This window comes from Drosophila navojoa, chromosome X (assembly GCF_054131105.1).
Source record: "Drosophila navojoa isolate 15081-1374.11 chromosome X, UAZ_NAV_1.0, whole genome shotgun sequence".
NCBI lineage: Eukaryota > Metazoa > Arthropoda > Insecta > Diptera > Drosophilidae > Drosophila > Drosophila navojoa.
Genome location: NC_142895.1, coordinates 25,749,582 through 25,766,045, shown reverse-complemented (window position 1 = coordinate 25,766,045; position 16,464 = coordinate 25,749,582). Strand labels below are relative to the sequence as shown.

General features: G+C 40.6%; 1 protein-coding gene across 5 annotated transcripts in view; it reads right to left on the bottom strand.

The window, feature by feature from the left end:
- HDAC4 (histone deacetylase 4) overlaps window positions 1-16,464 on the bottom strand; it is a 31,240-nt gene that overhangs the window by 7,324 nt on the left and 7,452 nt on the right. Inside the window, exons 3-9 of one of the 5 annotated variants that reach the window (XM_089264912.1) lie at window positions 13,896-14,005; window positions 6,118-6,225; window positions 4,587-4,802; window positions 4,440-4,513; window positions 4,217-4,347; window positions 2,728-2,874; window positions 51-985 (exon numbers count right to left, since the gene is read on the bottom strand). In XM_089264912.1, coding sequence (XP_089121038.1) covers window positions 51-985; window positions 2,728-2,874; window positions 4,217-4,347; window positions 4,440-4,513; window positions 4,587-4,802; window positions 6,118-6,225; window positions 13,896-14,005 — 1,721 coding nt within the window. Of the gene's footprint in view, window positions 1-50; window positions 986-2,727; window positions 2,875-4,216; window positions 4,348-4,439; window positions 4,514-4,586; window positions 4,833-6,117; window positions 6,226-7,713; window positions 7,879-13,895; window positions 14,006-16,464 lie in introns of those variants that run through there. The other 4 variants (XM_089264911.1, XM_089264915.1, XM_089264913.1 and 1 more) reach the window with 4 other exon arrangements.

Sequence of the window (16,464 nt, the reverse complement as noted above, 5' to 3'; positions counted from 1 at the left end):
ATTAGCATGGAGTAGTATGGGTGCACATGTGTAAATGCATGTGGACTTACCTCGCTGTTCTCGTAGTGCGTCTGCACCACGCTCAGCTGGCTGGCGCCCGTGAGCATGGGATGGCCTAGGGGCAGGGGCGCCGATTGGGTGCGTCCCAGTGGACGGTGGCCCTGCTTGTGCAGATGCACCTGCGCCACCTGGGCGTCCGTGATGGGCGCGTGTGCGTGGGCCACCTGCTGCGCCTGCGCCTGCGCCTGCTGCTGGTGCGCACTGTAGAGCGCATGGGCGTGGCTGTGGCTGTGGCTGTGGCTGTGGCTGTTCGAGGGCGGCAGCGAGCCAGCGGCGGCAGCAGCAGCCACCGCCGCCACGGCCGCGTGGAGATTGACGGCAGTGCTGCCGCTCAGATGCATATAGGACGAGGCCGAGGTGAGGGAGGCGGCATGCGCCTGCGGCGGCGCCGTGTCGCCCACCAGCGAGGCCTGCGACGAGGACGTGGACGTGGCCGAGGCGGAGCGCACCACCGGCGACGGCTGCGGCGCAATGCCCGTGGCGGGCATCATCGAGAGCGGCGGCCCCGGCTGCCGCCCGCCGAACGACATCGCCAGCGGATTGTAGTAGGTGGGCGGTGTGCCAACGCCCACTCCCACGCCCACGCCCACGCCCACGCCGGGCACATTCACGGGCGGCGCACCGGATCCGGCGGCAGCGGCCGCCGCATGCTGCTGCAGTGCAGCGAACATGGCATAGTTGGCCTGGCCCGCCTGGGCGTTGGTTAAATGCGGACGGCCCAGCGATATGTTTGGCAGGGAGGGCGAGCTGAAGAGCGGCAGGTCGTTGATGCTGCTCCGCTGGCCGGGCTGGTACTGGCTGCCCTCCTCGTTCTCCTCCTGGATGGGCGCGCTGGTCGGTGAGCCGCGGCTACCGACCACGCCCACCGACAATGTCGTCGACGAGGGCGGCGAGTTGGGGCCCGAGTCTGTGGTGCTGTTGCAATCTTGATGACGATGGTAGCGGAGGAGGAGGAGGAGGGGTGGGCGGGAGAAGAGAATAAAGATCATAAATTACTAATTGATTGATTGATTGATGGATTGAATGAATGGCCATAGATGGAATGAATGATTGATTGAATACAAAATCTTTTCATGTGTTTTTCAGTTTGTTTTTTTTTTTGTTTGGCCATGCGGCAGCAGGAGCAGCAGGAGCAGCAGCAAGAGGCAGCAGCAAAACGCAGGATTAATTTCAGATTAGCTTCGATTAATGTATTCACAACAACAACAACAACAACAACGGCAACAGCAACAACAACAGGTGTTAAATTCAAAAACAACAACAGTAATAAAAAATAAATTTAAAAAATTAAAAATTATTAAATTATCAAAAATTATAAAAATAAACTTTTTGTTCGCTAGCAAAAGCCGCGCGAAGAGAGAGAGAGAGAGAGAGAGAGAGAGAGAGAAAGAGAGAAAGAGAGCGCGGAAAAAGAAATAAATTTATTTTCGTTACATGTGTGTGTGTGTGTGTGCGTGTGTGTGTGTCTGTTGGGGTGTGTAGGGGACTGTGTGTGTGCGTGTGTGTGTTTATAGAAATTGCTCAAGAAAATAAACATATGTATATACATATATATTGATCAACTTATAGGATAAACAAATGGACTAAAAACAAATTCATAAAGTTTTCTTCAAATTTGCATTACAGTAGAGCCCGGCTATAACGGAAGACGCTATACGCATATAAGTCTGTTTGGATAGCAAAATTATCGCCACATTAACCGTACGACGGACGATAAGTTCGAGATTCCCTCCGTAAACCTAATGGATCATCCCAAACTCAAGCTTCAATTTGATCTATGTTCGTATAACTTGTTCATTATGTATTATATTCATCCGCTTATATGAATACATCTATATATAGCATATATGATGAAGATTCGGTTCGTTTTGGATGGCTCAATTTGAGAAATCTACGAATTTTGCAATCGAATATAGGAATATATTGGGACTTGTATATAGACACAGCGAAATGTTCGAGAGATCATTGAATGGATTGATGGATCTATTATGGATTCACAAATATATACATACATATATATTTGTAAAGAGAGAGCGAGAGAGAGAGAGAGAGAGAGAGAGAGAGATATGTATAGATGGACTGATTTACATAGTAAAATAGATCTTTGAATAGTTTTCAAATGCTAAAATTCGATTGTTTATACAGAGAGAGAGAGAGAGAGAGAGAGAGAGAGAGAGAGAGAGAGAGAGAGAGTGAGAGAGAGAGAGAGCGAGAGAGAGAGAGAAAGGGAGAGCGTGCACACACAATTATGGCGCCCAGTATAATCACGATAATTAAGATGGATATTGTTGCTCTTTTGGCTCTATTGTTGTTGTTGTTGTTGTTGCTGCTGTTGTTGTTGTAGTTGACCCAGCCGACGACCTTTGCGCATTGCTTTCAGCTTTGCCACACATCTGTCCATATATATATCTATATGCGTGTGTATGTGTGTGTGTGCGTTTATGTAATTGCCTCAATTTTCATTTTCATATCCAGTTTTAAGCGCTCCGCTCCAAAATTACAACAAAACCGTGAAACGCGCTCCAAGCGGTTCGATGCGGTTGCCACTGCCAGCGGGTTGACCCCAATCCGATCCCCTCCAGAATTTCGATAATGCATGTGTGTGTGAGTGTGTGCCTGTGTGTGTGTGTTTGTGTGCATGTATTTGCTCCATTGTTATATACGTACTTGTGAGAACCGAGTTCTTCTGATGCCGTCGCTGGGCGGCCTGCAGCAGGCGTTCGTGCCGTCGAGCCCCCGCCGGACCGCCGATCCGTGCCTTGCGCTCGATGACGCTCTGCTTGAGCCGGATCTTCAGCAAATTTGGCTCCGATGCTGTTCAGGTGATGCATATACATATACATATACAGGTATCTCTTTATACATGTGTGTGTGTGTGTTTGGGTGGGTGTGTGTGTGTGTGTAGCCTATGGGAATACCTATAGATACGCTCGATGGAACCTTGCTGGGGTTTGCCTCTGAGGCAATTGCGTTAGTCATTCAATTTATCGAGTTTAGTAACATGCTTCATAACAAGGGCATCAAGTCTGAGTCTAAATATGCCTAATACCTAAATATACCTATAGCAGTAGCCAATGTTTAAATTCGGACTAAATTCGGATGACTTAACTTCAACTGATTTAAGAAACTTATTTTTAATCCAACTAAACTTTATAGCTACAGATCTTTTGCTATATTCGTATACCCAATACTATTAGCCTTGTAAAAGGTTGACTTTATCACTTGTAACTCTTTCCAAAACCATCTATTTACTGAACAGCAATAGAGCGTTGTCTACTCCAACATTTTTCCAGCTAATCTATGATTAGTTTAATTTCTTTGTAGGAGATATATTTAAATATTCTTTTAAATTTCCATGCTTCCTGCTGATCTATGATCAGCTCCATTTCTTTCAGTGATTTGTAGAACAAATATTTCAACATTCTTCTAAGCTTGCAATCTTCCCGCTGATCTTTGATTGGTTCCACTTCCTTAATTGATTCATAGTGAAAATATTTCAATAATATTTGCAGCAAGCTTTCAGCTCCCATTCAAAATGATCTGTCTGGATCAATGATCAATGGTGTTTTTTTATAAGTATATGCCCAAGAAAAACCCCTTTAAAAACTGTATTCATTAGATCAGTGATCAGATGTCTATAAATGAAATGAAATTCTATTCTAACTAACTAGCTTAACTGTATCAGTGATTGTGGATCAATAATATCAATATAACTGATCAAAAGCTCTCTAGCTAAAAGTTAATTATAGAGCTACAACTCTACTCTTTAGAGGGCTGGCATTGAATAGTGATCTGAGCGATCATTGCGATTGCATAGAGTGCTCAGAGAACTTTTAATTGTTCCAGGAAGTGTCTAATAAATACTTCCTTTAAGACGACTGTTCTTTCGAAACTTCAACTATGCCAACTGTGATCTCAACTGATCATCTGGAGTTCTAGCAGCTTTAGCTCAGCTTTTCGGTTTAGTAATCAACAAGCGATGCAGCAATTGGCAACACTTTGTAACGCCAAGCAGAGAGCAAAAAGAGTTAGTTAGGACAGGTAGGGGGCAGGTGTTGTCTCGTTCAACAATCGCTACACACAGCATCGATGACAATGTTAGGGCATTGGCATTGGCATTGACATTGACATTGTCATTGGCATTTTGATCACTTACCAGTTTTCCTCAGGGGGAAATCAGATTCATATTTGAGCAGTGAGGTCGGCGGCTGTGGGATTTTATATGGATGTGCGCTGGTGACGGTGCCAACGGGCAACGATTCGCCCGAAGAGCTCTTAACAACACCGCTGCAACAGTAAAAGAGAAAGAGAGAGAGAGAGAGAGAGAGACAGAGAGAGTCAGACTCTAAGACTAGAGATGAATGGATAGATATCCTTACCGATTGCGATAGGGCGATGTGGTTGTGGTGCCATTTGGAGCCATTGCCTGCGACTTGCGGCTCATGAGAAAGCACTGCAAGGCGAAAGAGTTAAATAAAGAGAGCAAAAGAGAGCGCGCGAGAGAGAGCAGAGGCATTTATAGTTACACTGAGTATCTGTTTGACTTCGGGACTCGCATTGGCGCTGCAATTCTCCTTTCGCTTCATCACTTCACGTTCTTTTCGCTCCCGCTGCTGCTGCTGCTGCTGCTGCTGCTGTTGCTGCTGTTGCTGCTGCTGTTGCTGATGTTGCTGATGTTGGTGCTGGCGATGCTGCTCCTCGACAACTGCCGCCGCCGTGACCATGCTCTGTTCCCGCAATTCCTGGAAAGCGCCATGTGAATGCACCGCAAACTGAATAAATTACAATAAGTTCGAGAGAGTTTTTGTTGTTGTTCTTGTCTCTTTTCTTTTTTTTTGCGAGGGGGTAGGGCTCAGAATAGAATTAGCTATGTGTGTGTGAGTGTGAGAGTGTGTGTTGTTGCCGCTGGTCAAGCGTTGCTGTTGTTGTTGTTGCTGCTGCTGCTGTTTAGTCATCTAGCAGGGCGGCACTTCCGGCCAAAAGCGCCGGCAAGACGACGCTTGATAAAGTATTTTTGCTTTTATTTCATTTATTTATATTTTTTTTTGCGCTGCCCACGCGCCAATGTCGCCAACAGCAACAACAACAGCAACAACAACAACAAGTTGTAGCAGCAACAGAAACAGAATGGAAACGAAAAAGAAAAACAAACAAAACAAGTTTAGGTCACAATTTCATATACATATGTACATACATACATATATCCGATATATGTATGTATATCGAGATGTGTATAAACCAAATGTAGTTCATAATTAAAGCAAGGTGCAACTGCTGCTCATAGCAGGCAACCCAAAATTGAGTCTAATCCGATTGTTTCATTAATCCACATTGTGTATATCGATATTTATCGTCTTTCGAAGATTCTCAGTATAAGTGAATTTAATTAACTGTACATTTATTACTTGTTTATATTTAGACGGAACAAGCTGCCGTTGTATGTTGCAGACAGGTCGATACTTATCGGTTTAAGCATTATTGGTGTTGTTATCGAAAGATAGAAATCGACTGCGTGTGACTGACAGAAATTAACATTGATTCTTGAACTACCTTCTTTCGAAATACACGTGCTGCATATCGATAATTATCGATTAGCCAAAGTATGTACAGATCCATCGACAGCTTTTTCATATCGATAGTTATCGGGTCTATATCATTTCGAAATACCTATCGATATTGAAGCAGTAAGGACTGCTTAGAAGATTACATAGTGTTGGGTATCGATATTTATCGATTTGCATTAGTACTAGTATTGATATAGAATAATATACATACAAAAGATGCATACATATATGTATGTATATATGTATATATGTGAGTATGTGGGCTATAGCCTAACAACAAGGTGATACAATAAAATCCGATAGCTATCGTCTCTTGCACTAATGAGCTATTCAACAATTAACGGCCATTTAGTGTGACTACTTGGGGAATTGTTGGCTTTATCAAGCAACGTTATCTTTGGGGAAATATCGACGCGATCTACGATCTAATCTCTTGAGTTTTGTTGTTGTTGTTTTTCGTGTTTGTTTTCGTCTGGCTCTTCTAGCTACTCACATGATATTTGTGCTCCAGTTGCAGTTTATGCTCCCGTTCCATTTGCTTCGTCTGTTCCTGGTACGAGTGGAAAAGACGCTGTTTCTGCAGCTCCTGGCTCTTCTTCAGCTAAAAGCGAAGAAACAGACGTAAAAGATGAGCAAGCGATTAGAGAGAGAGAGAGAGAGAGAGTTGGGGAGGAATGGCGCCATCAATCGTGATGTTGGGGTAAATGTCGTGGGCAGATCATTAAATGGCTGTGAGTAATGCCCCCCCGAAAGATCTTTGCCTACAGCTAAGTAGATGCTGTGACGCATAGCCACAATCCAATGTTGAGTGAGAGAAGGGATATACATACATACAAACATACATATATGTATGTACATATGTATGTTGATCAGCGAAATAGATTCGTGCACATCGTTTCAATGTCAACGGTGATCAAGTCATCAGCGAAGCGGTTCAAAGAACTCACAATTATTCGCAATACGAATTCAATTTGGTCTTTGCATAACTTAATTCCAGGCGATATTTCAGGAAATTGAAAAAATACTAGCTGAATAATAGACTCACGATTCAGAACAACAAAAAACTTGACAAGAGAACAGCAAATTGATGGGATTATCCTACTCAGAGAGAAAGTCTAAAAAAAATCGAAAACAAAAATAAACAAAGTTGACCAAAAAAAAACATATTAAATGGGAATACCCTATTTAAAAATAGACTCGATGCCGATGATCAAAGCTCTTTGGGTAGTATGTTATTAGATATCAACAATCAAAGCTAGCTAAACAGTTAACTAAAACGTCTTAAGTTACTTTTTCTTGAATCAAATAGATTTATTTTCCAGTTAAATTTCAGGTTCTGCTCTTCTGAGAATCAGTACGGAAATCCTATAGCTTGCATGCGATTTGAAGTACTTTTTCTTGGGGGGATTTACACAAAAATACTCAAAAAACAAAAACAATCGAGTTACTTTGTATGGAATATCGTTGTTCTAAGATTTATTACGTAGTCGTCAACATCCATTGACCAATATATTTTATGATCATTCGATACATTTATATACATATTGCATATATCTATAGAAATTCGATATAATCACAATACCTTTCAGATGGAATTATAAACAATATTAATTACTTCGCAAGTATTTTAATGGCATATAAAATATCTGTATAAATTTGCCACTTAAACCGTTTGTAAATACAAACAAATATGTCGCCCATTTACAGTTGTTTTGATATAATAAAATCAGTTCAAATTATCAGTCTCCTAAAAGCTGATCAATTAGATAATTAGTGCATTTGAAATGAATCATATTGTGATGAATGGCTTGGATGAATGCACTCTGATTCACTTTGACACTCTAAGACGACACACACACACACGCACACACGCAGAGAGTTTGCTAGCGATTACACAAATGAATTAGCTAAGCAAATCACGCGTCACAATTCATCAAAAGAGATCATAAATTGTTGATTATTGGCTGGCTGTGCTCTCTCTCTGCACTCTCACTCTCTCTGCCTGTCCCGCTCTCGCTCAATCGCTTTCTAGCTGAGGGTCGCTCTCTCCCTCTTTCACTCTGCTCGGCGCGCTCTCTTTATTACGTACATGCTGCTGATATGTTTCCATGACCTTAACGCGACGCTTTGTCCAATTGGACGCACGCACACACACACAATCTCTCTCTCTATTTCACACACACACACACGCACTAACACGCGCACGCACTGGTCGAGCACTAGAGTTGTTGTTTTTTTTTTGTTTCTAATTGGTTTTTGCTTTTGTTTTTTCTTTTTTTTGTGATTTGCGCTGTTAGAAACTTTTTCATAAGCTTTTAGTGCTCACAGCTTATGGGCAGAAAAAAAAAAGAATAAAAATAAAAACACAGAAAAAAAAAAACAAATAAATATAAAGAAACTACTCAGAACACTAATAAATAATCTGTAGAAATATGCGCCGCTGTTAGCTTTATTTATTTATTTATTTTTTAGTTTTGTTTCTCATTTTGTTGTCTGCGCCTCTACTTTTTGTCTCAATTGTCTATACATTTTTAGCTGATGCCGTATGTTTTCAGTCTTTTCGAATTTTGCATGTATATTTATTATAAACTGTATAATTTTTGGTTTTGGTTTTTTTTTTTCTGCGTTTGCTTGACTTTGATTTCAATATTTTTCACAGCGCCGCGCGTTTTCAACTGTTAGCTCCAATTGGTGTATTCGAATTGGATATGTACGACGGTATTGTTCCAATTTGAATTGCTCTTGACTGCGCTGCTGCTGCTGCTGCCGCCGCTGCTGCCTGCGTCTGTTATTTTATTTTAGTTTAGTTTAGTTTAGTTTTTTCGTTTGGCTTTGGCATTCGTCGAACGCGCTTTCATTTCAGTTTCACTCAAGCAACTGCCGCAAAAATCAAATATAAACACAAATTTAGATACAGTTATTCGCTAGCCAAAGCGCACGAAGCGAACAGGCGGCGAGCGTGCGAGCGAGCTAAATGAACGTGTGCTGGCGTCGCTCACGTTGCTCACGTTCGCCGCTCGCCGCTCTCTTCCTAATTACTCTCCCTCTCTCTCTCTTTCTCTCTCTCTCTCAATCTATCACTCTCTGGCGTGGTCAGTTGCGGCGGCAGACAAACGGGCGTTTTTATATTCATCTTTCAATCGTTTGCTCAGTGCAGCAGTCGCAGTCGCCGTCGCCGTCGCTGTCGCTGTCGCCGTCGCAGTCGCAGTCGCAGCAGCAGCAACAAGCCATATGCTATTTAGAGAGAGTTCTTAGAAATCTGCTGTTGCACCTGATTACCCCTTCGTTTAAGCAATAATCTGGCCCCCTAGCCACCGTTGCCCCGCCTTCCTTTTCACCCGCCCACGACATTTGCCTTGCACAACTTTTTGTTGCTGCTGTTCTTGTTGTTGTTGTTGTTGTTATTCAGCATTCTGCTGGCCAGAGCGCATGCTATAATTATAAAAGGCCCGTGCTATAATTATAACGGGGGCCAAAGACAACACACAGACACGCCCATATAAATAGAACAACTCGCCCTCTCTGATAATATGTACATAATAATAACAATACCAACAACATTGTTGTCTTCCGTTTTTAGAACGCACAAATTGGTCGAAATGTGAATTCGATTGCCCAAAGCATAGCGAATGAATCGAATGTATTCATGAGTGTATAGCGAATACAACAATTTATTATGAGTACGCGCCTCATAAGGGCTGAATTTTGGGTAGGAGCTATAGCTCTGTTAAGAAACCATAAAGAATCAAGCTACTGAATGAATATGAATGTGAATGGGAAATCATTTGTGAATATATTTCGGTATTCAGTGAATAGATGTGGGTATGGAAAGCATCTAATGGAAAAACATCATACTCAGACTGAGGCAATTAGAATTTACTCGACTATATATTCAAACTTAATGTCGAATTTGAATCTTTGAATCAAACTCTATCACTAGTTTGAATCTATTCATTGATTCACACATAATAATGAGAATCTGCTCATTGATTCAAACTAACTATAGTAATTGGGGCTATTCGATTCAAGCAGACGAATTTGAAGCATTGATTCTAACTGAATGACTACTTTGAGTCTACTCATTGATTCACAAATCATAATTAGAATTTACAGATTGCTGCAAACTAATTGGAGTTCCTTTATTTAATCAAACTAATTTGAATCATTGATTCAAACTTTACGACTTTTTTGAATCACTGATTCAAATTCTTTGACTAGTTTGAATCTAGTCATCGATTCAAGCATACTAATTAGAGTCTACTCATTGATTCAAACTTAATTATCTAATTAAAATAAGCTCCTTAATTTAAAGAGACTTATTAGAGTCTACTCATTGATACAAGCTGAATGAGTCATTTGAATCTACTCATTGATTCAAACTCAACTGACTAATTAGAATCTACTCATGCATTTCTCTAATTGATTGTGGGTACTCATGAGTGTATATATCATAGATTGATATTAATAAGAAGTTCGAATGAATGTACTCGAATACATTCAAAGTCACAATGACAAAAATGAATGTAATATAAATTCCTTTCATTTAACTTCTTCTCAGGTCTTCAAGGAAACAGTTTCTTATAAGAGGGTTTCAAAACTCGAATACTCGAATTTAGGAGTATACTCAAATATGCAATGGGTGTGAGTGAGTATATTTTCGATTTCAGCTGCAACACAAATTTTCTTTTTGCATAGCTTCTACGCACACACACACACACACACACACACACATATTCAGACTCATTTCCCCACCCACAGCTATTGTGTAGCTAATTTACAATTTGCTCGTGCCACAGATTCTTATAAATAAATACAACAACAACAACAACAACAACACAAAGAGCTAAACGAAAAGGCTACGATTAGTTATTCTACTTTTTTTATATATACATATATATATATATATATATATTCTACAGTTATAGTTCTTGCACTTGCTATCCCTTTCGCTCTTTTCTATTTGTGCACATATATAAATTTATATATACATACGTTTATATACAATTTTTGTTTGTTTTTGTTTTTTTTTTTTTTTTTTTGTTAAAAATAAAACCCACAGAGTTTATAAAACACAAAAATAAAAATAAATTCAAAGGAAAATGTAAAAATAACAAAAACGGCAAATTCTGCTGCGGCTAAAAGGCGAACGAGGGCTGAGCAGGGGGAGTGGCAGAGAGAGAGAGAGAGAGAGTGAGGGAGATGGAGATAGATATTTGGGTAGGCAGCACTTTAGCAACTACAGCAGAGCTAGTGGAAAGAGAAGAAGAAGAAGCAGCAGCAACAGCAGCAGCAGCAGCAGATGAACACTTGAACCAAAAATACGAAAATTCAAAAGAAAACAAAACACACACACACACAGCACACACACACACATGCACGCATAGAGCGCAATGCACAAAGCAAGTTAGAGTGGGGCATGCCAGACGATCAGATATCCTAGACATAACGACCAGCTGCTGCTGCTGCTGCCTCTGCTGCTGCTGCGCTCTAATCTCTGCCTGAGATATATACCCGATTTGGCTGCCTTTAAGGGGTACACGGCACACGGGGTATATAAATAAAATCAGGCTATAAATTGAATGCAACAAGGCAACAGCCAGCAAGCGGCAAGAGGCAGAGCGAGGGGAGCGAGGCCAGGGGGGAGTTGGGGTTGGCAATGGCAGGTGGGGGCTGCACATGTTGCTGCTGGGGCCATGAGGTCGACTGTAGCCCAACAAAGTTGTGGGTACAGTGAGTATTCGCTGTGCGCGAACCGACTTGTTGCACATGCTCTACGGTGCATTACAGGCCAGGCAATACGTTAGGGTATTCTCTCTCCCTCTCCCTCCCCCTTCATCCATCACCTTTCATGCTTTTTTGGTCTCTCGCTTGGCTCCCATTGGGTTTTTATTATTAGCACAATCGCCGTTTTATTTAAAACGAAATGGGAAAAAGCTAAGAAAGAGGAAGGAGAGAGAAAACACACACACACACACACATGCACAGAGAACGAATGCGCAAAATACTCGTACATATTTTCGTAGAGAAAACAATAAATATAGAATCATTAAGTTGTACACGCGTTTAAATATAGAAGCAGCCAGAGAAGCGAGCGAGGGGCGACTGCGCAATACCCTGGAATACGCAAAGACTATGTGTTAGAACTGGTTCGTTTCGAAGAGCTCAATTAGCTGAGTCAAGGAACCCATTTAGTGATATGGTTCATCAAAATGGAACTAATTCAGGAATCAGTGAACAATGCAGCTCGATAAAATGAACTAAAAAATACATAATTAACTATTTTAGTTAACAATTAATGATTGTGTTGAAAAGGAACTGATTCACTGAACAATAAAGTTGAATAAATAGAATAAACGAACTAGTTTCGTGAATAATGTGAAAATGTTATATCAAATGAACTAAATCCGTGAGCAAATGCCAATTAAGTAATGTATGAAAAACTTATTGAATTAGAAATTCATTTTATTCATATTTCAAATGAACTGATTCGCTGAATAAGCTAGTTCATGAACTAGGTTAAGTAAAAGGAATACCTTTTCTTGAATAAATTCATATTCATCATCATATTCATCATAGATAAACTAGTTCAGTAAGAGATCAAGTAAAGGAACTAGTTCTCGAAACAAAACAAGTTCTAATTCATGAAGCGTATAATGAACTAGTTCAGTTAATAATTATGTTCAATAAAAATAATAAATCTGCGAACCGGCTCAATACAAAATATATGAACTAGTTCCGCGAAAAACAAAGTTAGCGCAAATGAACTAGTTCTATAAACAAATGCAAGTTCAACTTGAGTAGACAGGGTATAAACAATGCCTGCTAAAGATAACTTTGAATGATTTACCACAGTTAAACATATGCCAAGGCATTTTCAAATATTATAGAAATTGATTTATTTCAGTTTTTAATTAGTTTTGTAGTAATCATCGTGGCATTTAGCTATGCCACTGAAATGGGCTTTCAATATGAATTGGCTATAGGGGTCGGACTCTATAAATAGCCAAAATGTGTCACAATCAGAGAATGTGGTAAAAATAGTTCTCCATTAGTTCTCTCTATTTCTCATTGCCCAGTTGCATACAAAAGGCAGCTGGACAAGCCGCTCTAGAGTTTTCGCCAGGGTATACAAGGAAAGCCGCACTGAAGGCAGCACAAGTGAAACTTGTGAATGCGTATAAATAGAGCAACAACAACAACAACAATCAAAGGCAGAGCTATATATACATATATATCGAAAGCTATGCATATATATAGGAATATATACATACATACATACATATGTATATATAGCACATTTAAAAATAAGGAAACGTAAGAAAAATTCTGACATGAATGCTAATGATATAGCCGATGATTGAGATCATAAATGAATGCGACGTTGAGAATAAACAATCGCCGATATGTTCCAATTAGATTTGATGTATGTTTTGGTAATTCCAATTTGAGCAGAGCTCAGAAAGAGCTGTGTGTGAGAGAGAGAGAGAGACACACACACAATGGGAATTGAAAAAGCAAAGAAATGAACTCAGCTGATTGTGAAATCGGAAGAGACAATAAAATGAAGTAAATCAACGACTTGCTGATGCCCTGTAAACAGCATCGAGCGGAAATGCCTTTGCTTAATTATTAAATTTTTATGACAATATGTTAAGCAGTTTTATTTGCTTCAAGGTGCAAGCCATCCTCTTCCATTTTCAATGGGTATTCATATGATAAACATACTCCTAGGTGCCTAAATATCGAATAGTGTTTAAGTCTATTTAAAAATACGAAAGATAGAGACTGAGGGGAAAATGGCTTTATTTCCATATTGCTTTAATTAATTCAGAAGCATTTTCTTTTTTAGAATCGAATACTCTTCCTCTTCTCTCAAGGACATTCTGAGTTTCGATGAGCCTATAGCAAAGTATCGATAATATCCTCTCCACTTCATCACTTGTCACAAATTTTAATTCTATATTTCCTAAATTAAGACTAGCTCGAATGGATTATGTGTATATCCCGGCTTATATAAAAATATCGCCACAAAGAGGAAATTTAACAGGGAGCAGACTACGTCACAAGCAGAATTCGTCGTGTTAATTGGAAAAGTGCGCAGTTTCTGCAACGTTAGCGGATACAAAACACAAAGAGGAAACGTGAAATGCACAGATTTCCATCTGAAACATTTCCATCGATTGCCAACGATAGATTTTCCATGAGAATACTTTCGATGAACTTTACTTTTCAGTTTTTACTGGCTGGACTTTATGCTTGCCGGATATTTACCTCCAGGATCTGCTGATCAATGTCAACTTGATGCGGTTTAAAGTCCAGCGATAAAACGCCCGGCGTTATGTGCAGCAATCGCTCATCGTTTCCGGCTTCAGGCGGCAAATCTGCAAAGGGGAAACATTTACATGAATGAATAAGAAATTGTATGAATCTATACTACATACATAAATATGATATGTGTGCTATCTAGTATTCCTTTGCCAGCTTAAAGCATTTTCTTTTTATTTTGCATTATGATAATATCATCAGTTTCAATATAAATAGAATTGTTTCAATATCTCATTTAGCACTCAATAACAATAGGAAGCACTTCCAATTGGAGTCCCATTCAATTTTGGAATGCTTCCGATTGTCGTGCAATAGAAATTTATCGATATAAATGCAATTAATCGCAAGCAGCATCTGAACAAAGCAAAACAAAAACAAATATATGCATGCGTGTGTAGATGTGTGTGTGTGTGTGTGTGTGTGTGTGTGTGTGTGTGTGTGTGTGTGTGTGTGTGTGTGTGTGTGTGTGTGTGTGTGTTTGTGTGTGTGTGTTTGAGTGCTAGGCCTATTAGCTGATTATTTATACAAAGATAAGAATGTGCTTATCAGATGCTTAAATAAAATTAATCTAAAACGTATTTTAACATGTGCTCCATGTGTACTCTTTCCATCTCGCTCTCACCCCCGCTTTCAATAGCACATTGGCTCCAAGCACGCCGAGGCCAAATACCGAGGCAAAACCGAGCCGAGACGTGTGTGTATGTGTGTGTGTATATATATGTATACATATATATATGAGTGTGTATGTGTCTCTGTGGCTATTTTTAGTAACCTTGTACAAGTTTACAGCGATTACATGGACCCGGCCCGAGCGCTTTTTTAGATAACCGCTCTCAGTGCTGCGCCGCTTTGCTTCTAGGGTACAGCGCGCACGTGACGACGTCGACGTCAGCGTCGGCGTCGGCGTCAACGTCGGCGTCGGCGTCAACGTCGGCGTCGGCGTCAACGTCGGCGTCGGCGTCAACGTCGACATCGACGAAGTCAACATCAACAACAACAGCCACGACAAAGGCCACAGCACAGACCAAGCGACCAGTTCCGTTTGTCGCTGCCCTCATCTCCCCCCCTATCCGAGCAACTAGTCATCATCTCCTGCTACACGTTTTAGCACAGAGCAACTAATTTGATTTGCTTTTGTGGCAGCGCGCAAATAAATGCCAAAAAAAAGTATACAAGAAAACAAACTAATCAAAAACAAAAGACAAAAAAAAATGACGACGCTGTTGCTGCTGCTGCTGCGGCTGCGAATGCTAATGGACACAAGGCAAAGTGCAGCAAAAGCATACAGTGTTCATTGATAAACTGGCAACGGCAACGAGTCAATCTGTTGCTCTCCCTCCCACGCATACGCGCTCTTCTGCTGGCTCAGCCGAGCTTGCGCTCTCGCTCTCTTTTGCTCACTCTCTGGCTCTCTTTTAGTTGATCGGCAATTAGACATTCGGCTGGACTGGACTAATTGCGCGCATATTTATGACTAAGCAAAATGTCCAATTGGATTGCTGCTGCTTGAAAGACAACAGCACAACGTCAACTGACCACATGCACACACTGACATAGGCACACGCATACTCCTATACACACAAACAAAAATATGTGCATGTTTACATGTATGCCCACGCCTGCGTGTGTGTGTGTAGCGGCTGTCATTTGCTGATTCTCTGTTCGGGCAGTGCAAAGCAACAAAATGAAATGAATAAATCAGCAAGTAAGGCAAAGTCTAGTTTTGGGCTGCTGAGAGGTGGCTGGCTATATATAGAAACAATAGCAAAAAGCAAAACCAATAGCAGCAACAAAAACAATGGCGAAATATGTACATACGTATGCATGTATGTATGTATATTGTCGCTGCTGGTACTCAAGCAGCCGAGTCGAATGCATGCTCAACTATGAACGTACAAATATATTTATATGCTTGTATGTATGTATGTATATAAATAAATTGATATGCATGTGTGTGTGTCTATGCAAAACGCTGACCGAATAGGCCGTGACCTGTTGTTCTATATATAGCAGCTATTATAAATCGTGCATAGCTATGGGAGTATAAATTTAGAAGCAGCAACATCGGCGGAATCAGCAATAGCAAGAGCAACAAGAACAACAACAGAACTCAAAGCGCACATTGCACAAAAACTGAACTAACCAAAAATTGAAAAGTTAAGTGTAGTCGCCATATGCTACTCTATATTATTGTTATCACGCTCTTCCATATTAAAAATATACCAAATCTCAATATGCATATTAAATACATTTATGCATATGTATCCCTGCCATCCCATCCAGATAAACACATGCAAATTCATCTTGCATATATTCCAAATCAATAGACCCGCTTGCCCTTGCATAGGGTATATGAAAAACATAACCAAAACACAGCAAGAATGAACTGTCTGTGAGCGAGTGAAATTTATAAAGAGTGAGTGGGAGAGAGAGAGTGTGTGTGTTGATGAGAGCGTGCTCTCGCATAAGCAACAGCTGCAGCTGATGCCTGTATACGTGCATGTGCATTTGCATG